General features: G+C 49.7%; 7 protein-coding genes across 7 annotated transcripts; 3 read left to right on the forward strand and 4 right to left on the reverse strand.

Moving 5' to 3' along the window:
* Positions 1 to 657: 657 nt before the first annotated feature.
* Positions 658 to 1429, forward strand: FMAN_00590 (putative MET14-ATP adenosine-5`-phosphosulfate 3`-phosphotransferase; the record flags this gene model as incomplete). Its single annotated transcript, XM_041830841.1, has 2 exons — positions 658 to 665; positions 814 to 1429. The coding sequence occupies 2 exons, from the start codon at positions 658 to 660 to the stop codon at positions 1427 to 1429; spliced, it is 624 nt and encodes a 207-aa protein (XP_041675921.1).
* A 195-nt stretch (positions 1430 to 1624) lies between these two features.
* On the reverse strand, positions 1625 to 3017 carry FMAN_00591 (putative H+-ATPase V1 subunit c, vacuolar; the record flags this gene model as incomplete). Its single annotated transcript, XM_041830952.1, has 5 exons — positions 1625 to 1831; positions 1881 to 2373; positions 2431 to 2522; positions 2574 to 2668; positions 2723 to 3017. The coding sequence occupies 5 exons, from the start codon at positions 3015 to 3017 to the stop codon at positions 1625 to 1627; spliced, it is 1182 nt and encodes a 393-aa protein (XP_041675922.1).
* Positions 3018 to 3974: 957 nt separating this feature from the next.
* On the forward strand, positions 3975 to 6897 carry FMAN_00592 (uncharacterized protein; the record flags this gene model as incomplete). The annotated part of the gene is made up of 2 exons (XM_041831063.1): positions 3975 to 4014; positions 4079 to 6897. The coding sequence occupies 2 exons, from the start codon at positions 3975 to 3977 to the stop codon at positions 6895 to 6897; spliced, it is 2859 nt and encodes a 952-aa protein (XP_041675923.1).
* Positions 6898 to 7918: 1021 nt separating this feature from the next.
* On the reverse strand, positions 7919 to 9552 carry FMAN_00593 (putative F-box protein involved in pathogenicity; the record flags this gene model as incomplete). Its single annotated transcript, XM_041831174.1, has 2 exons — positions 7919 to 9152; positions 9209 to 9552. 2 exons carry the CDS (start codon positions 9550 to 9552, stop codon positions 7919 to 7921), a joined length of 1578 nt encoding a protein of 525 aa, XP_041675924.1.
* A 5551-nt stretch (positions 9553 to 15103) lies between these two features.
* On the forward strand, positions 15104 to 16243 carry FMAN_00594 (uncharacterized protein; the record flags this gene model as incomplete). Its single annotated transcript, XM_041831286.1, has 2 exons — positions 15104 to 15926; positions 15981 to 16243. The coding sequence occupies 2 exons, from the start codon at positions 15104 to 15106 to the stop codon at positions 16241 to 16243; spliced, it is 1086 nt and encodes a 361-aa protein (XP_041675925.1).
* A 361-nt stretch (positions 16244 to 16604) lies between these two features.
* Positions 16605 to 17370, reverse strand: FMAN_00595 (uncharacterized protein; the record flags this gene model as incomplete). Its single annotated transcript, XM_041831397.1, has 2 exons — positions 16605 to 17106; positions 17156 to 17370. 2 exons carry the CDS (start codon positions 17368 to 17370, stop codon positions 16605 to 16607), a joined length of 717 nt encoding a protein of 238 aa, XP_041675926.1.
* Positions 17371 to 17876: 506 nt separating this feature from the next.
* Positions 17877 to 20752, reverse strand: FMAN_00596 (uncharacterized protein; the record flags this gene model as incomplete). The annotated part of the gene is made up of 4 exons (XM_041831508.1): positions 17877 to 18205; positions 18258 to 18367; positions 18425 to 18695; positions 18745 to 20752. The coding sequence occupies 4 exons, from the start codon at positions 20750 to 20752 to the stop codon at positions 17877 to 17879; spliced, it is 2718 nt and encodes a 905-aa protein (XP_041675927.1).
* Between the last annotated feature and the right edge of the window lie 422 nt (positions 20753 to 21174).

Below are 21174 nucleotides of genomic sequence, written 5' to 3' on the forward strand. Positions count from 1 at the left end.
CATTCTAATTACACATAGAGCGTTTCCTTTAGGAAACTCGATAGAGCGCGGCCTATCGATTTCTCTGCCATGTATTATACATAGAAACAACATAACATCTCCCGTTGAAAGTTTGGGTTCTTTTTTTCCTTCTCTTTTCCCCTTCTTGCGGGGCCGACTTCCGGCGCATCGGACAGACGCCGTGGAGTCGCTGGGTCCGCGCCGGCCACTTAACGAAAAGGCTTGTATGGGACGGGGAAAGGCCTCTGATGTCGCCATCCTCAATATGAGTTCTCATAGGCTGATTGTAGTCTTATAAAGGTGGATCTCCGGGGAGTCAGTAGCAGTGGCTTCTGCCGCCCGATGGCCCGATCACGACATCGCGAGGGCAAGTTGCGGGCAATCACTACATCACTGGGGGAAGCTCCTTGAGCGAATCATGTAGGCGTATAGCTAGAAAGATGGTATAAAAATTTTATCATCTAGGTCGTGAGGTCGCAATTGGCGTCAGAAATCACTATCATTAGGTAGGTTAGTACTTAGGTTCAGGTAGATTGGTACTCTACCTAATATGTACATTACTTGACTGCCATTCTCACCCTCCACCCATTGAATGCTCTTTTTCCCCCTTCCTTTCTTCACTGTCTAGTACCCATCTCAACATATCTTGCTTGCACAATGGCTACGTAAGTCAAAAACAAACCGCTCATCTCGTATACTGCTTGCCCTCACCAAGTCTCCAAATCCATTACCCCGCCATCCATACTTCGCCATACCTCCATCCCACCTCAACACCACAGGTATCGTATCGCTAACTAATGACGCGCTTCACAGCAACATCACCTGGCACCCTTCCTTATCGCGCAAGGAGCGTAACGAGACGCGTGGCCAGCGCGGTCTCACCATCTGGCTGACCGGTCTCTCTGCTTCTGGCAAGTCCACTGTCGCCACTGCGCTTGAGCAGCATCTCCTTCACCTCGGCGTCGCTGCCTATCGCCTCGACGGCGACAATGTCCGCTTCGGCCTGAACAAGGACCTTGGCTTCTCCGAGGCTGACCGAAACGAGAACATCCGCCGTATCTCCGAAGTCGCCAAGCTCTTCGCTGACTCGTCGACCATCGCCATTACCTCTTTTATCTCTCCCTACCGAGCAGATCGCAAGGTCGCCCGTGATCTACACGAGCAGGCCACACAGGGTGGCGAAGAGCCAATCCCCTTCGTCGAAGTCTACGTTGATGTGCCCCTAGAAGTTGCCGAGCAGCGTGATCCCAAGGGTCTTTACAAGAAGGCTCGCGCTGGTGAGATCAAGGATTTCACCGGCATTTCCGCCCCTTACGAGGAGCCTGAGAACGCCGAGATCACTATCAAGACTCACGAGAACTCAGTTGAGGAATGTGTTGCTCAGATTGTTCAGTGGCTCAATGAAAAGGGCTATCTCAACAAGAAATAGGCACAAAATTCATGATTGTGTTTCGCACTTAAAAGAGATAGATCGGATATTACTGCCATGTGACACCGGCCGTCGTCACTCAGAGGCATAATGATAGAGTAGAATATAGGCGTTTCTTGCATGCAGGCGACTTGTTCTATCGTTCTTCTTTCTCGGCTTGTCTTCCTTTCGCCAACCTTTCAGCAGCACCAATCGCTAAGGAAACTCGATCTCGTAATATACGTATGCCGTGTATTCATGTCCCTCGCCAGTCTGGAAGCCAGCGGCTGCCATCTCCGAGCTCAGCGCAGCGTCGTCCTTGGTAATCTTGCCTCGCTTGTCCCGTCCAAAGGCATTGCCGCCAAGGAACGAGTAGTTTGAGTCCAGAGCAGCCTTGACCTTGGGCGCCAGCTTGGATGTAGTCTGTGAATGTGATCAGTGATGTGAATTTGGACGCATTCGATAGGCTCACCTTGACTAGGACCGATACGTAATCTAGAGGCAGACCATAACGAAGAACTGCCTCAACAAAGACCCTTAATGTCATAACATGTATCCAGATCATGACACTTTCACTCCATCCCGTGCGTCCCATACGCAGAGCCTCGCCGCAAACCTTGCGCTCTTCATTGGTGACTCGATCGAGCTCCCTTTGCTCTTCTTGTCGACCGCCCTCAACGTACTTGTACTGACGGGGCGTCCACTTCTGTTCTCGGCACTTGGCGAGGAATTCGGCGCTATGCTTCTTAAATGTCGCCACAGCAAAGAGAACAAACTCGTCGTCCTTGGCCACCTCGACAGCCGAGCGAGGCACAACCATGGGTGATATTGTCTCATACTCCTTAATGAAATCCTTCTTTGCATTGCCAGGAACAACAATGAGGTGTGTCTCAATGTACTCAGAATCCTGCACAAGAAGTTTCGGGTCGACAATGGGGGTCAAGGACTTGGTAGAAAGGTTGCCGCTGATCGAGACTGTCAATGATCTGAGGATGGTATTTTGATCGGCGGGAAATACTCACGTTTGGCGGCGCTGCAGAGCCGCAAGATTTGTCTTAACAGAGTTATACTGATTGAACTTTGTCTTAACGTCGGTGTCAACGTTAGCTAATTCCTGATGGCATGTTAGTTGGAGCTTAGGACTGAGGTTGGTGGATGAACGCGCCTTTTGCAAAGTGCTAATAAGCTCTGCAAGGGACTTGTCGGCTCGATATCGGATTTTGTTCCAGCTGAAAGTGCTCACATATTGATCAGTGGGTTCTGATTTGAGTGATTAGCGACTATCCGGTCTCAAAACAAATGGACGCGACTGACTGTCGTTGACCATCTTATACTGGGCGATACGATCTTCGTCACCCTCAAGCACATTCTTCAGAGAATCGGCAACCTTGGACACAACAGCCTGGCATGACGCCTCGAGCTTGGTAAGCTCATCTGCCTGTTGCACCAGGGCATCCAGAGTGCCGATCTTGAAATCGGGGATGTTGAAAGGCAGAACAGACCCATTGTCGGAAGAGATGGTCCCGCGCAATGACGATATGGCATCATCGCGATCGCTCGAGTCAAAAACGCCCTGGGGCAAAGATAGGAATGCGTATTTCGTCGACATTATAGCAAGCTCGAGCTACAAGATGTTCGATGGATGAATTATATCGAGAATATCTGCAAGATAGGTAGGCTGTCGGTTTGATGAGTGTGACACCAGCAAAGAACGCGGGCAGCTCCACAGGGTGAAAGCTATGGCTTTAATCGCGAGTCAAGCTCACGGGTTCATCGATCGATAAATGGCTCCCCGTTGAAGGCTTGCTGTTAAATCGGATAGAACGATGGCGAGGTCGAGGGCGAGGTTGGGTCGTATCGCGTTGCGTTGCGTTTATAGGGCGAGAGTGTTGCTGGAGTTGCTAGCACTACACTACCTAATACAAGGCAGTGTGAGCTTCCATGAATATCTTACTCCGTAGCAGGTGCCCTTTGGGAGTCAGTTGTGGATCTGTGGCTAGTGAGGTTAGGTATGACGACTGCCTGTGGCTGCCCGCCTCGACATTCTCATACCCCCATCGAAAGTACGTCTCTGACACACTACTACCTAGGTAGGTACCTACTAGGTACTAAGGTACATAGTACTAACTACTAGATACTAATATCTACCGTCACGATCATTACCTAGGTACGTAGTCAATACATTGCATCACTTATGTATAAGACCCGAAGGTCACCATCAACAGCACCCAGCGTATCGCACTAAAGAGTACCTGGGTCTAGCTTAAGACGACGACAATGTGGTCGCGAATTATTGAGTGTAACTGCCGCCGCATCTGCTATCCATGGAGGACCCCACTACCTACTGGACGACCTTTGATCACGGGGCTGTAGACTACCTACAAGCACAACGCAAGCCAGGGCAAGTGAATCCAGTCACTAACACGGAATTCGAGCTGCGACAGCACCACAAACCTCGATATAAGAACCATCGACTTGCGCATCATCGAAGTCGCATGAGCCCTGCACAGATGACTTTTGCCCGAAAAGTTCACTGTAAGATCGCTACTGAGGTCAATAGCTTATTATGACCCAGCCTCATCCAGACGTCATGGTCTCCGAAGGACGTACGTGTTGTTTGAAACAACTCGTCGAATGTAGTGAATGCATAGGCTTACAAGCAATGCACAGCGCCTCGACAAGCCATTGTGCTCGATTCGACTACCCTCACTCCCGACACTGCTCATGCCTTAGGTCCAAGCCCAGGTGCCTCGTCCAGTACAGCGTCGACAGACGCCGTGACACCTGGACGAAGAGCCACCAGGTCAGATTGGCAAGTAGGCAATGCCTTATTTGATCTCCAGATGAAGCCATTCCATGCTCCAGATTATGGAACAACTGTTTCATCTAGCCCTGGTCCACCGCGAGAGGATCAAGTGCTGGCTGCTAGCCTCAACCCTTATCGCGATGGTCGTATCAGGACCGCGGTGCCAAGCAAGCTTAAGGGCAGGACGAACATGAAGCAAGGTAATTTCAGTGTTATGCATATGCACATACAGAAGCCGCAAATAACGGAGCGTGACCTTGCGGCCAAGCTTACAAGTGAACGAACTGCTGCTGCTGCCAAACTTGCAAGTGCTCAAGGTTATCGCTATCCGAGGAGGCCGCGGCCACCACATACAGCGGCTGCTCGGAATCCTCCACAATCTCTCTCAAATCACCCTTCAGTAACTGCAGACATTCACGGGCCAGTTGCTCAGTCTCAACCCCTCGCAACTGTTATGTCGTATGAAGAGCGGCGAGCAGAGAGGGGACTTGCACAAGCCAGCTCAAGACTTGTAGAGAATCCATTGACGGAAGCAGGTAGTATGGAAAACTTTGAAACAGAAATTCTAGCAGAATCAACTAAGGGAGACGTCCCACCCGCCAACCATGAACAAGAGAACGCTCCATTTATAGATGCGAACTCGGCACGGGACGTCAGCATGAACCCATCGAACGAAATTGCCACGCCAGTAGATCCCACACAGGAGGCTAACAGAGAACAGCCTACCATTACGAAGCTCTTGACAACAACTCTTCCACCGGAAGAGGTCAGAGCAGAGCAATATCGACTTCTTGAACTCTTACGAAAGCTGCACCCAAGCACAGTCGTAGAAACGCTTTGCAGTGCCCTTACTCGTTTGGGCGGTGTCACTCGGCGGCTCCAATCTCCTGACGGGGAGTCCTCTGAGAGTGGCTCGAAGAAAAGCTCTGGCGATCTCCTCATTGCGTGGATTTCGGAAATCTTCCCTCCAAACTTTGCTGAAAACAGCGCAACCAAAAGGCCATCGAAACCCTCAACAGGGAGACCACGAGGTAGGCCAAAGGGGAGTACGAAAAGGATAGTAGACGCAGATTTACATCTTAAGCGTACTGCCTTCGTTCCCCTGGCTATGAGGCCCAATGAAACGGATGGTACGCAGCGTTCGACACTTGTCGAATGCTCTAATGCACCACCAGAGTCTGTTGCAAATAATCCACGATTAGATATGCCTCTACCATACGCTTCTAAAAACCAAAGCTCGAGTAAGCTACTTCCCCGTGTTAGGAAGAGCCAGATTTCTATAGCAGCCGCTCCCTCAACTACCCCGAGATTGATAAATGTTTCAGGGGAAGACCAAAGAAGCATCTCAGGCCCATCGACGACACCCGCCGAATCAACTAGCAAATCTACACCTGACGTGCCAAATTCTTCGGTTACAGCGTCAAGACGCACGAGGAGTACAGGCAGGCCTCGTGGTCGGCCTAAAGGATCAAGGAACAAACCCAGGCTACTGCCTGCCAAGCCTGCTTCTTCCTCATTCAACTCGCCAGACTCTCATCTTGGGGAGTCAAGGCCTCAATCTCATGAGCCAACCACGAGGGAAAACATGTATAACTCCCTAATAACCACGCCCGGTTCAAGCTATATAACTGAGACAGCCAGTGCTCTTCGAAACACCTTTGCTCTCCCAGAGTTGCCCGATCCTGCTGAAGAAACGGCCAGCCCAATGCAAGGTGGCGCAACTGGCTCGCCTGGTTGCACGGAAGAGAACAGAACACGAACAGCCGCTGGCAGTTCTGTTATCATACAGGGACCTCAGGGGCCACCCAGACACCGTCAGGACGCTGACCTAGTTTCTTCAAAAAAGAGAAAGAATTCACAACAAGGTCCTTGTACCAACACTCAAGTCATCGACATCCCCCAAATATCCCCAGGGACCGCGAAATTAGTTACCAATCCACCTCACGAGAAACAAGTCAAGCGTCTTCGTGTGTCTCAGGAGACAAATCCAGGACACCTTGGCACTAGCGAAAGATATTCGCAATCAGCCGATCCAGAGGCTTTAGGTTTTCGTTCAAGTGCCACTACCGGACATTCATCTTCTATATCGGGCACATTCGCCTCAGGGGTACAGGCAATCGGGTTCGGGGATAGTTTGAGCCAGCAAGTGTCACACAGCCTATCTCATTTGTCCCAGCAAGATCAAGGGCTCAAACAATTTGATGAGTTTTACCAGACCCAAGCAGATCAAGGCGTCCACGTTCAACGCAAGCATCATTCGCCACAGGATTTGAGATCCGAACAGTCGATCCGGCCAACGAGTCTATCTTCTCCAACGCATACTCAGTCACGTAGCTGTGACCTCGTGGCTCCGGAGGATGTTCTCCCAAAAGTAACCGTAGTGGATCTGTACCAACGACAGCAACGACAGTTGTCGGATCAATTAGGCCATTCCGCTGCAGGCTTTCCCCAGACAGCAAGCTCAAGCTCTCATCAGCAAGGTCAAAGGCTTGACAGCCGACCCCTAGTTTCTCAACACAGGCAACAAGGCCTCCGTCGTTCAACTGGGACAACACCCTTGGCAAGCATGGACCATTTTGAGTCGCATCACCGCTTGGAAAAGCCAGCACAAATTGCAAGTATGGACGAAACACCCTCTAAGCCTCCTAAAACTGCATCAGCACCTGTAGCAGACATGTCTTGAGTTCCCAGCTTTGACAGGTAGACCTACGTCCGAACGTACCATCACAGCAACTCTGGCACAGCGAATCAACTCAGAAACGATCGATGCTTTGGCAATGCACTCGTCGAAATTTACATATGTAGCCAAGTATTTTACACTATGAAGAGAGTGTGAGAATATCAAAAGATATCAAGGAGCAGAGGGCGGAAGTCGACTAATTCCATGTGGTTTGGCCTCTTCTACTCTTGGGCGGCAGGACGGCTCAAGGATACACGTCCTACACATCATGACACGGCCATCGAAATGTTTGCACAGGAGGGCGAACTCAAGGTGAGTATCACTTGTGTGGATACTAAGCAAAGAAAACTAAACCTTGAAGTACCGGAGGCATCATTGGAGGAAAGGCTGTGTTTCCAGTTTGGCTAAGTCGTTATATTTGTGTTTGTATTCGTGGATTGTATACCACTTATAGGCAAGATCACACGGAAAGCAAAACCGAGCTAAACAGGCTGGTGATGTATCTGATGCTCAGATCATCGTATCGTTTCTCTTTCTGGCATGTTCAGTAATAACCTTCCCGCCTCCTATCAAAGTAGAGGCTTCTTGGATGATAAATACACTGCTATCTAAATGAATAAAAAGCCGCGCCAACTTGACGCTCTGAGGGCAGTGCACAGTGGGATGGGGAAGTCCATTTCACTATGTTGAGAAACGAGAGCCATTTGAGGCTTCAAGACACATGGCTTCGGTCTCAGGTTGAGAAGAAAGTAGTGAAGTATAAAAGAAAATATAATGTCGTATAGACAATCGGTATCAATATGTATAGCCAGTGCTCCCATCCAGTACCACCTTCGGCAACGCAGTAGCCCTTTTCTCCGCAACCGATAAAAAACGCCGTTTAAATGCTCAAAACCCCGTTCCTTTGACACATGCATGTACCTGGGTAAAACGACAAGCAGAAGTAATAGTATAACTTCTCAACACGCTCGCCAACAGCAACATAACAAACGAAGAATGCTCAAGATAGTGAAACCGATGCCGTTTAATCCGTATCGTCATCAGTGACACCGACGGGAGGCCGCACAGAATCGGGAATGCTGCGGCCGTACCACCATTCGTCCTCTTCTACCAGTCCATCTTCACTGATCAAATCCAGCATGACCTGTTGGTTGCGTTTGATATCCTGTGGACGCTCGACAACCCGACGCTGAAGGATCAGAGCTTCGGCTGTTGTGAGCCATATTTGTTGCAGTACGGGAAGGTCGCTGAGTAATGCCTGAGCCTGTTGCAAGGTCAGAGGTGACATGGGAGCCCCAGCAGATAAACTCGTATTGAAGACAAGATTGGTCTCCCAATCCATATTCCCATCTATTGAGCCAGAACTCCGGACCTTATTCAATCCAGTAGCAGACGATCGAGCTTCACTGGTGGATTTTTTGCGTCCAAAAAGACCTCGTTTCGATTTCGAAGTTGACTGTTCAGTAGGTGGCGCCTCTTTCGTGAGAGCATTAAACCATGTGTCGACAGCACCACGCCTGCTGTTGTAGCCCTTGATTTCCCATAACCTTTCGACTTGTCGGAGTCCACCAATGCACAAAATGGCAACATGCATATCGTCGGACGGTTTCTCTCGAATATAGCCACGAAGTGATCGCTCGACTCTGCCAACATATGTCGGTGGTCGGAGTCTCCGACAGAAGGATGATATTACAAGGGGAAAGACTTCGTGAACCCTTAATAAGGTTTGGTCGTCGTACATGCTCATGATTTCGGCTTCAATGGGGTTCAAAGTATAAGGTTCCCGTCTCAATCCTTTTCCTCCGTTCTCAGCCATACGCTTTAGGTACAATTTCCGGTACGTCTCAAAGAAGTGAAATATGGTAAATAGAAGAGGTATTAGGCGTCGTCGCATGCGCTCGTTCTGAGGTGCAAATGCAAGTCGTTGAGCTTCAGTTTGGCGAAGAAAGATATCTTTTGTGATCCATTCACACATTAGAAAGGCTAGCTTGGCAGCGACGTGTAATCGATGCCATATCCCGCATAGATGTTGGAAGTTGATCTCGCTCGGGTCTGTGATGGGGTAGAGGCGGGAGGCGTAAACGGGAATATGATGTTCAAGATGATATCGAGCGATAGTGTTTTCGTTGAAAGTGACAAGAGTATGCCACGATTTGGAGGCAAGTCGGAGGTTCAAGACGTCGGTTAGTGGGAGGGCAGAGATGATTTGGATCTGTAATTCGTTGGGAAGTCCTAGGAAGAGCTGATCAAAGCTAGCACTAATCTCACTGGTCAGCAAAGTGAAAGAATGAATACTATGCCAAAAGAGCATTACCTTTTTTGCGGCGTCTCAACGGAAACTCGAGGCGCATGACCAGACGATACGTTCGATTTAGAGTGGAGGATCGAAACCTTTGAGCGAAGGCCGAAAAACCTTGACTTATCACGCTTCTGGTCAAGAGGCCTTAAAGGTTCAACATCGGCGGTTTTCGTTTCTCGTAGAGGAAGAATAAATCTCGAGGGCGACGTGGAGGCATCAAGATTGTCTCGAGTCGTAGGATGTTGGTGCTGATGTTGGTGTGCATTGAGCTGGCTTAACTTTTCGAAGTAACGCTCGGAAGCAAATTCAGTGATATGTGGCGGATCCATAGCCACCGTCCGCGCTTGATGATGAGCCATTGTGATGGCCGTCGAAGAGAAAACGAGCGACGTTCGACGTTCGACGTTCTACGCTATCGACGAGAGGCCGCGAGGGCCGCGGCGTGTTAGAAAGGGCGGTTTCGCCTTTGCTGAGCAGGCCTAAATGGCTACAGACGTCCGTCTCTATCGCGCACTGAATGAGAATAAACTCGACATGGCGAGAGTAAGAGCGATTTGGCGAGACGGAGGGATCGGGAACGCCGAAAACTACGGACCGGAGATCCGGGGGCACAGGTAAATCGAGTTCGATGGCCAGACGTCAAAAGAAAAGGCTGATAATAAGAAAAACGAAGGGCAAGCAGTCGATCGATATCGTGAAAGGCGAGTTTGTGGTGTTTCGGTGTTGGTTTGGACAGAATGAACTGCGCGGGATAAACGGGAAACTGGGAAGGGTAAATGGTACAAGGGAAGAGCGAGAGAGCGTAGTGATGACTACTAGCTGGGCTGTAGAAGGAAGGGACTTCCAGGTACGAGGATACTTGGGTACATACGGTACAAATCCGGGGGAGAATGGAACGACGTGGAGGGGGTGTGAGGTGGAGCGTTTTATTTTTCCCTTTCGCAGCAAGAGGTGTGAGTTTAAATGGGCCGTGACTCCACAGACGGGATGATAATGATTCTCTCTGTAGAGACAGGTGCGATCTTGAATTGGGACGAATGGCAAGAGTGAACCACTGCATATGATAGATGTTTACTAGATGAAAACGAAGCTTTCAAGCCAAAGACCTAGTGGTTCGTGTTAAGAACTGCACCATGTTTTCTCATGTCCAGGCGACTGTTCAAAAAGAAAAGCTGGGTTTTGGTGTGAATGTCCCAAATATCTGGATACTTCCCGTTCTGGGTATTACGTAGATTGGTTTGGGAAGGTTTAGATGATTGACCGATAAGGTACATCCCATATCACCAAGAGTGTACCGATCGGCTGGACTGATATGAAAAGAAAGAGTCAAAATGGAATTGAATTGAAGATCTTATCACCCCCAAAGACGCCATAGAACGAAATGAAGAATTTGGCCAGCACGAGACCATCCCATTGAAAATGTAATTGACTGGCGAGGGGGAACGGACCGACCGTTTAATATGGTGGGGTGTTCTTTTGATTGACGGCTCATCAGTTTAGGTCAATACAGCACATCACAGTGACAGTTGTGACATCTAGCACACCTCATGCCGCCCAAGGTGCCAAAAAAGCAAGCGTTTGGTTCGCCTCAAGCGGCGTTTGGCCGGCCAAACTGTGGAGAGGACACTCCATGGCAGCTGTGGGGGCACATTGGGGCCCCTTTTTTACCATAGCGCGTGGGTGTACTCCAGTCTGGAGAAACCGCGTGGGCGAATCTCCCCGGTGCTTTAGACTTCCTGGAGAGGAAATCTGGGCAGCAGAGAAGAAAAGCCCCAGACCCAGAATGACGATGGAGCCCATGGAAAGCTCTCCACTGCCTTGCGCAAATCTCCCCACAACCTAAACAACAGCAGTTTCCATTAGCATTAGCATTCCTCTGGCCCTGGATTGCCTGCGGTCCTCAGGTACTTTTAGCGACCAGCTGACGTTGTTGATGCATCTGCCCTCCACCGCAACGCTCCAGAAAAACGCCGGTGCACAGCAGTGGACAGTTAGTGCACGGTACGCGGGAGGTGCTTCTACGAGTGCTTATCCTCACTTTTGCGAGTGACGCACAGTGTGAGATTACTTGCCTGATCCCCCATGATCGTCAATGAAATTCCCGACTCGGCCCAATTGGCCGGCCCTACTCTATCTTCCCATCCGTTCCATGCCATGCAGCGTCTGGGACATGTGCCTCCTGTGTGGTTCATTGCGGTTCAGATGTGTTGCGTATTTTATGGCTTTCGCGTTGATTGTTCCCGAAGGTCTATCAAAACAACGTTACAGCGCCTGTTTTGGCTGTTTTTTGAGTTTTAGCTAAAAGCTACTCGCAATCCCATCAACTGGCCAGCAGCACGGGAAATACCTTATTACTTGGCCTAACAGATCCGTTGAGAAACAGAGATAGCAGCTTACAAAATTACCCCTGGTAAGATTGTTCCCCCCTGGAACTCCCTCTCTCTTTTTCTTTTTTTCTTTTTGAGGCTTGGGTTTGAGCGCTCTCATTTGGTGCCTAGGTTTGTCTTGGCCCTTGGCTTCTACTAACAACCTAGGTTAGTAGGTAGGTTCCTTAAAACTGGCTTTTCTCCGGGTCTTCACCGGATCCGCCACCCGTTGATATCTCGGTCTATTCTTCAGGGATTGCATTTAGCCGGCCAAATCGACTGGGTCTTGCAGGCTTCAGGAGACTTTTTCGGAATGCGTTTACCATCTTGTTTTTTATCCTTCCTGGTCTTCTGTTACATATGTACATGATGCTATCTTTATTAACATTCCGTCCAATGATCAAGCAATGAGACTGCCCAGGTCGGAGCGAATTGAATGGCATCCAGAACCTACTTATCAAAGTGCCAGCTAAGGAGGAGGGTCCAGTAACTGAAACTTTCAGATGGATGGTCGAAACCTCCAATGAGCTGGATAAGATACCAAATAACTATCCTGAAGTTACACAATGGTGACGGTAATGATGGATCGTCCTGGCTAATGTATTTACATCTCAAATCTGAGATCGAAGCCCTTGTCTTAGGTTTTCCGTAGTGTGCTGTTTGAGCTATCTTCAAAGCTTATGCAAACTCCTTCTGCTGGCTTGTCATTAACAACTTTTGTGTGAGATACACTAGGTGAGGAGATATCGACTCACGAGACCTAGAATGGTTTTACGATTTCAAGGAGAACACCACCCCAGGGACTACAGTTACCTCACCTCACCTCATTTGATCCCCAGAAAGAGAGCAATGGCACCGAAAAGCTTGGACCATAAAACTATATCTGCCCCCGGAATTGCGTGGATTCGTCTGTAACAGAGTCAAGCCGAAGACCCTCTCTCCGACCGAGAGCTGCATATTTACGGTAGTTAATAAAGGGCCAAGTGATATGAGTTTTATGGAAGAGCTCGAGACCGAACGGGCGAGTGCTTTTCCCGTGCGAATCGCGTGGCCTGAGGGGTTCGCTTGATAGATACAAAAGACATATATGGCTATTGATGATGATGGAGTCAGTGAATGTGTGGTTCATTTCTCCACGTGGAGACTTCCGGTCAAGTCAGTTGAAAGCCATTGAGCTATTGTTATGAGTGAGCTTTTACGTGCCAATGAAGATCATACGAACTGCATTTATTATCATATATCTTATCAGTGAGGTTATCGACACGGTTTAAACACTTACACGACGTCAAAATCCTACATTTGAATCTCAGCAATCTCACGAGTAATGGAGAGTTAGATAATTGGGGTTGTCTGAATATGGTTGTGGATGCGAGGACCAGCTGAACGGACCCGAGACACACAACCTATGTTGGGTTTGAGGGGGGGTGTTCCTATTAGTCGCGGCCTTACTGCGGTGGTTCTGGGCAGAAGGACTGGCCCCATCCGTTACAAGCTCGACATCCAGTGTCTCGTTGACGCCGATCTTGAGAATCAGCTGGGCTCTGGTTGGCTGGTGACTTAATAGAAAAGCAAGACATTGTAGGGGATCAATACCTATGCTGCTAGTAAAATTACTCGGGGTAGAGTTATAGCTAGAGCCTGCGGCAGTTCGTGGAATAGATAGGTAGAGACGTCAATATGGTAGAAGAGCCTTGTTTTTGCGGCGACGCCGCATTGGCATGAGATCCTGTAACGTTTCCTCTAGTCGAGCGGCATCCCAGGACACTTCTCTTCCAATATAACTTTACGTTAACTCGAGTTTTTGTTTGAAAGAAAAATTAGAATAAATAAGAATTTAAATATAAGGTACGTAATGTGCGCAAATACTTTTAGAGTCAAGGGATACTAGCTTAAGATCGCCTATCTCATATTTACAAAGGCACCTACTCAGAGTCTCTGATGGAGATCAGCAGCATATGCTAATAAAGCTTGATTCGCAGGCTGTACAGTAGATGCTGTGATTATTGACGACATAGGTATGTTCATGACTCTACATCACTCTGGTCTCAATTCTGTCACGCAATCGGCCGATAAGAATGGCTTTCGTCCCGATATACCGATAAAGTCCAGCCCAGCCTAGCAAGTACCTAAAGGACTAACCAGGGGAGCCTACCTAGGTAGGTAGACAAGGGAACAGGCCCGGGCAGTCAGCACTGCCTCAGTCAGTACACATTAACGTACCAACCTACTAGAATCCTCGATAGCCTGTTGTAGACGGCATCTTAAGTTGGGAGTCGAAAATGCGAGACTGACTTTAGTTTGAGGCTGGGTAAAAGCCAATCTCCATGTTTTTTTTTTCTACTCCCCCAGCTCTTAGACGCTGCGAATCACTCCCAGGGTCAAGGTGATAAAGGGAAACTCTACTAGGTACCTTGGCTAGCACTCTAAGGTAAGGTTGCTGAGGAGTTCCATAAGCTGGAAGGTGCGGTACCTACCTACCTTGGAAGGTACCCAAGGTACCTATAGATGGCGCTTCTGTGCGTGTTCTTTCCATTCTTGCTTCCATTTCCAACAAACATGTTCTTATCAAGTACTTCATCGGAATGATTGGATCGTCTCTGCTACAGCTTCCCTTTCCGTGCAATCGGCCGCTATTACAGTGCTGTAGATAGTACTAGCTACCTACTAACCTTATGTATGGCTATCACTTAGTACCTACCTTCCATTACCTTACTGCCTAGGTACCTAAATGTTAAACGGAGGAAGGTAGACGCATCCACAGCATCTCCCCAATCCATTCCGTCCCATCCCGCGTTCAGTCCACTTCTTTTCCCCCCTCAAACTTCTCCTCTCTAATAGGTAATGTAATAAACGCTCAAAAACTAGAAGCTGACAACCATGTCATGTCATGTTCCATCTCATCTCGTGTTCAACCCAACCTACCTAATGTTCCGTCTTCTGTCAATGTCCTGAAACTGGAAACTCCCCCGCCACTACCTACCGCCACCGCCGTCTCCTCCCCTCTGACTCGTCGCCTACCCTCATCAGAGACGTTCAGAGTCAACTCATTTTGACATAGCACCCGACACAGTTCCGGCTGCATTGCGGAATGCGTCCGGTGCCTCCTTCCCATACCTCACTAAACCAATATACCCAGTACCTTACCTACCTGGCTAAATTCTCTGATACCTTATTCACCGAAATAGCCTCGTCTCGGTCCGAGAAGGAGCGGGACCCTGAAAAAACGCAAAGGCCCAAGTCGCCGAGAAGACAGCAATTATCCAGCCGAAGCCAGTAACAGTTGCTGAGAGAGAAACAGCGCACATAGCGAGCCTACCTAGAACGAAGTCGAAACAAAGCCATCGGGCTAGTATCGAAAGTGCCCAGATTTCGACCCCGTCTCCGCCTTCTCAACCCCCATCCCAATCCACGTCTCCGTCTCCATCTCCATACTCTTCCGCTCGAATTCAGGGCCACTGTTCAGCAGCGTTCATCCTGGAACTTAATATCAATTCTTCTCTGTTACCTTCTCGCTTTCCCTATAACGAGCAAGTAGCCCTAAGCCATGACGACTGGCCCGTTTTCGGTCTCTTCTCGGCCTAGAACCCCATCTGCATCTGCCGTTGTCGGTGAAGCCCCTATCGTCCCTTCTGTGGAGGCTCAGCACCTAGCCCGCTTCGAGTTCAGCGATGCTGGCACAAAGGTTCTGATGGTGGAGTGGTATCCCGATGCCGTTCCGGGCCCCGCTGCATCTGCCAATTGTCCTGCCGACACCCCCGGTGAAGAATCCGCTCCGGCTGCCGATCGCATCTCCGCAACGGAGCCGGCTCCGGCTTCTGCTCCGCTGGACAACATCAACAGAGCATGTTGGCAGGTGTCGTGGCCGGGGAAGTCTACTAACCTCCCTGCTGCTGATCTTGAGCCAGACTCCGGTGCAGGCACTGCTCCTGCATCTTCATCTCGTCAAGGTCGTCGCCGTGTATTCTTCCTGCTCCCCGCTGATGCCACGGTCCCCTCGACGATCACTATCACGCCTCCTGGCTCACCCAGTTTGACCCTCAAACCGCTTCCGGCCATCTTCCCACCAGGACTTGCCGCTGATCCCGGCAATCGGGGAGTCCTGCACACGCTATGGGCTCGCCAGCGCCTGGCAGCCTTAGATCGGGAGGTAGCCGACGAGCTTCGCAGTAATTCTGAGGGAGTGGGTGTTGAGATGGCCCTCACTGAGAGGCAATGGATTCTCGACACATTCATCAACGCGCCGCAACTTCCCAGTGATTCCATGCCTCTTCCTGTAGCCACTCGTTCACCTACGGGCCGCTTGGGGGACAAGCTCAAAGGTCTCAAGCTGGCCACTTCACCTGCTGATCTAACACCGAGCACGACAGGTATTTGAGATTCATCGCTCCAGTCCCTGTGCACAAGCTGACTTCTCTCGAAAGCGAACACCTTTATGAGCCCCATTAGCCAATCTCATCCGTTTCAACCCAGAGGGCGTGATATCGCTGTGTCGTCCCATGAGGCCATGGCCAGCAGCGCATCTACAGGGCCCATATCGCTCAATGCTGCATTACATGGCGACATTACTACAGCTGCCTCAGCCCCTGCCAGACCTCTACGGCGAGATGACGACGATGAGCTGTTTGCTCTGCCCATGAGTCCACGCAGCCCAGACATGAAGAAGAGTCCTTTCAGCGCGCTATGACCGTGAGATGCGACCTTTTTTTTCCTTCTTTTTTTTCTTTTGATACTCATAGCGCCATTGAAGAGGATCAGCAAGTTTGTACGGCTTTCAAAGTCAGTAACATAGATACCCGTGTTGGATAAGCGAGCGTTGGTTATAGTGGGAAGCATTCAACGGCATATCCTTCCCAGCTATATCGCATGTAACAGTTTGCCGTGCTATAAATCGATGTATAAGCTCAAAGGAGACGGATCTCGGGTAATCGTCTACAGGGCTGAAGAAAATGTTCAGCGTGTGATTCTGTGTCGTGATTCGTAAGCGCTGGTGATCTATACCAGGTAAGATCGAATACCTGAAAGTTCAAAAATACAATGTCAACTCTTCATCTCCATCCACCGACACGTCCCTCGTCCCATCTCTCTTTCCGCTCTTGTCTCAAATAGTACTGGACTTTAGCCTCTCTGTATTTACGCACCCAATCAGTAACCTCCCTCTCCGTCGCCGATACCCCTTCTCCCTCTCCGTCGAGGAAACTCTCCTCCATAGCCTCGCACACCGATGCCTGCTCCTGGACGCCCTGTCCCAGCTGCTGGTATAACGCTGCTGGTGAGAAAGGCGCCAGCGCGTGATCCATGTCAGACTGCTTCTGGCGCCATTGTCGCTCGAGTGTGTGTGTTGAGAGAAGTTGTGCCTGTGTCGATGCGCGTTGATGGGATAGCCGAGCTTCCATGTCCGTGAGTTGGCCAGCTAGGTCGATGTTTTCGTTGAGGGCGGCGGATAGAGCTTGATGCGACACAAGCAGGGAAGGGTGAATGGATTCAGGAGAGTGCGTTAATGCGTTGAGGAGAGTTGGGTTACCAAGCAGTTCAGCCAGGTCTTGTTTTCTTGCCACAGAATTTAGTAGTGCACTCTTGCGACTGGGTTATTACATACGACTTGTCCTGTAGAATCTGAGGAAGCCATTGGTCGCCTGGATCGGGAATTGATGCTGGTGCGTGGTTTACAGTGTTGGAAGGGATTCGGCCTTCGGATGGTGGAGGCACGCCTGATGAGGTCGGTGTCGCAATGCGACTCGTCTCATGGCTGCCAGGCTTGGGGGGAAGAACAGGAGGAGTTGCGCCCTGCATTTCAGTTGCGAAGCTTGCCATTGCAGGTGTCACTCCGCTGTTCTCTTTGCAATTGGGAAGTACCTTGGTTAGGAGTAAATGCGATAAGGAGTTACCTTAGGTAGGTAAACTTCCATTCCCGTTGAATTGGAGTTGGAAGATGCAGGTCTAAAGTGGGGAGCTTCTGACAGATTATGTCATAGGTCTAGTCCCTACGTTTCAGGTATTATCAATCTCAGAATAATCAGAACATTACAGAGTAAAGAAAGTGGAATATTACAAGCCAAATACGTCATCTTATCATCTGAGCTTTCTATTCTCATTGCCTCGATTGACTTATTGAGATCTAGAATGTTTCTTCATTGACTCGATTCCTCTTATGTACTGATTCCGACCAACACCCCTATTGTTTTACAATTCATGCCCGTCTTCACCAACTGAGAATGATAGATCCATGCGTACTTGCCGGAGTCGACGCCCAGCTTAAGAAATAACAACTCGACAATCAGTCGACAGATGAGAGTGATGACAGAATGGAAGGAAAGCTTTCATGGCCTGACAGACCACAGATCCCGAGACCAACCCATCTCTCGCAGCTTCTTGCTGCCAGTGCTCGCGGTTCTCTTTTCGCCAGTGCTGATGGCTAATGCCTTGCTGCTAGCAGCAAATACTTCCACCAGCTCCTTCATTCTTCCAGCTTCTAAGAATGCAACCGACAGATCCGAATCGCGCTCTGCAACGATGGAAGCAAGCTCCATACACTCCAGGAGGTTGTCTCGAGACAAGCCAGTGCCAGCAAAGTGCAGCGTGCCAACGTATGCTAGAACTGTTTCGGGTAGATAGGCTTGACGGAGATCTTGTAGTTCTTGATCACCTTCTAATTTGTGTGTCAGCACTGAGATGTGGCCTGGTGATAGGGGCTCACTTACCCTCGATGCCCACCAGGAGCCAGTTCTTGAGAAGAGGCTGCATGTTTTCTTTTGTGTTCTTGACTTCATCACCAATAGCATTCCAGAACTCTCGGTTTTTCTTTTGGTCCCTGTCTCTCGTTAACATCATGGCCGTGCCTGCTCCAGGGTTTTCTATTTTGGCGTACTCGTTTGTAAGCTCGGCTAGCGACGCGACTGTCTCCAAGCTATCCAGGGCTCGCACTAGATTCTCCAGCTCGCGGAAATTTCGGGCATCTGAAAGTGCTTGTTGCGGTGTCACGTCCCGAATACCTCTCCGATCAAGTTGCCTGGCCCAAAACTCGGGAATGTCTTCGTATAACTCTATCTCATCACCGTTTTCTTCTGTAGCTGCATGAAGGACCTCTGAAAATGGAACTCGCTTCATCAGCTGACGAGCAGCGCTGAGGTGCATGTTGCCTAGGGCGTTGTCAGTTTTCGACCGATGGCTTACAGCAAAATAACTCACGCAAAAAGAATTTGTAGATCTTGGTTCCCATAGACAACACGTTGGGCCATGTTTCTTGCACCAGTACCAGCCACTCTAGTGATCGGATGAGGTTCTCATGTGCCTGGTCAACGAATCTTTCATCATCACCAAAGAAATCGGGCCTCACAGGACGACCGCTGCGTGAAGTAGGTGGGCCAGGCTCAATGATGCTAAACCCTTCCTTGGCAGGACATCCATGCTGCGCCGGACCCAGATCATCGAACAGAAGCCATGCCTGAGTCTTGACAAACTCCAGCACGTCGATGCCGGCTTTCTTAATAAGTCTCAGTTGTAGTAAACGTCGGCTCGCCTCATTTTCGGGAATGAGGTTGTAGCTAAGCACCTCATATGACCGAGGGGGTTCCAAAATCGAACAGTAAAGAGGTATTAACTCATGAAACTCGGCAAGGCGAAGATAATTCGCGTACCCGGCAATGAGGTTCTGTTGGGACCGTCTCATTTCAGGGGGGGAATAGGCAGGGGCGAGAGAATCGTCCTTCGAGTTCAGCTTATCCAAGAGGTTGATGAGGAGATAGATATGTGCGACGATACGCAGGCCGTAGTGTTGCGTAGACAGAAAGAACCTCTCCTTGTTTACCTCAAGCTTACTAGGCTCTGATCTGTAGAGTGCTGACTCGTTGTGATTTGCGCCAGAAGAGATGATGAAGCCCTGCTGATAAAGATGTTGGCCAATTTCCTTGGAAATTAGTGATGCCTGCAACGCCTTATTGGGTTCGTTCGCTTCGTCTTTGATCTGAGGGTTGGCTTCCAGGGCTCGGATTAGGCGCATGTCAACTGTACTTGGCTCACCGTGGAATTGAATAGCGTCAAATGAAGGAAAGGATTGTGTGAGGTTTGAAGCAACGTCGGCTGGGCATTGTCCAAGTATGTAGTTGTCAAGCTGTGTGCGTAGCAATGCATTGTAGTTCGCGAAAAGAAAATCATCCCAGTTCAGGGCAACTTTCTCGACGCTCGGGATGTCTCCTGATAGAACACCATATACCGCACGCTCGTAGTCATCACAACCACCAGATCGAGACAAGCTGAAGCACATTCGTCGCCACAGAGCAAGTGATGCTGGTTTAGTGTCGGTCACTCCCTGGCTGTCGTCGGCCGAAACAAGTATCGCAGAGGTCGAAATAGCCCGCCACATTTCGGTTCGTTCTTGGCACCATTCACGAATAGACTCCAAACTTGATCCTCGGCGGAGGTGTTCCCAGCAACCCAACCAAATAGCACGCTCGAAATACTCATCTTGCGGTTCAAGCTTTCGTCCCTGGCGAGTCGCAGCGTCTGGGTCCAGTTGTGTCACCAGAGGTGAGCCATCTGAGGTATGAAATGAGGTTGCAATAGCTGGTGACTGGCGATCCAGTAGATGGGGCCAAGCTGTTACGCCCTTCCGAAGCTTGATTGAGGAGCGAGTGTGAAGCCAGCCGTGAGCGATGATATCTCCACGGTCGGCATTTTGCTGGAGTTCATGCGCAAGCTCGTTGATATCCGGCCCCGAAGAAGCATTGCTCTGGAGCCATTGTATGACTGCTTGACGTTCTCGCGCCGATGAATCACTAGCAAGGAAACTCTGAAGCAGGTCTCCTGAATCCACGGAGCTCTGTTCGGTTTTGGAAGCGCTCTGCCCGTCATCAGAACTAGCATATCTCAGTGGAAGGAGCCTGCGCAATAGATCCCATGTCTGCGCTTCTCTCTCGAGACGTTTGACAAGCTCTGCTGAGGCAGGGTTGCTATTAGTACCATCATCGTCTGCATCCATATCGACATCGTCTTGTCCATTGCGCGTCATGCGCGGTCGGACCTGTGCTAGGCGTCGAAGAGCATTCTCATAGTATTTTCTTGGTAGGTCTATAATTCGTTCTCGTCGTTCTTCGTTTGAGAGGGGAGGGGAGAGACAGTCGTCGAGCGCGTTGGCGAACTCTTCGACCTCGGGCCCGGCTTCGTAAGATAGAAATTTCTCAGCCTCGACAGGTGCCATTTCAGTGACTCAGGTTGGCCTGTCTTGGGGATTGTCAAGTCGAGTGTATGGTTTAGTACACAGCGCGAAAGCAAACAACCCTTTTCGGCAGGTTTCGGCCGACAGGTCAAACGTAGAGATCGATAAATGCCGTAAGCATGCCCAGTATGGGGGTGGGTATTTTGTCGCGTGTATCGCTTTTGTGAGCGTCAAGGAAGGATTATGCTCATGAAGTTTGCCGACGATGCTTATGTAGGTAGGTTTGATACTCAGGCAGAAGCATCAAAGAATTGTTTTGGTTGCAGTAGCACTGGCGCGCTAGAAGGTTGGAGCTACCTAATAGGTACGTACTGTTATTTTGTTAGGTACCTAGGTACCTACCTACCAAGGCACTACCTGCCTTTTAAGCAAGCTCAGACTTTTGCGCTGTAAAAGGAAAACAG

Source organism: Fusarium mangiferae, assembly GCF_900044065.1.
Source record: "Fusarium mangiferae strain MRC7560 genome assembly, contig: FMAN_scaffold001, whole genome shotgun sequence".
NCBI classification, from domain to species: domain Eukaryota; kingdom Fungi; phylum Ascomycota; class Sordariomycetes; order Hypocreales; family Nectriaceae; genus Fusarium; species Fusarium mangiferae.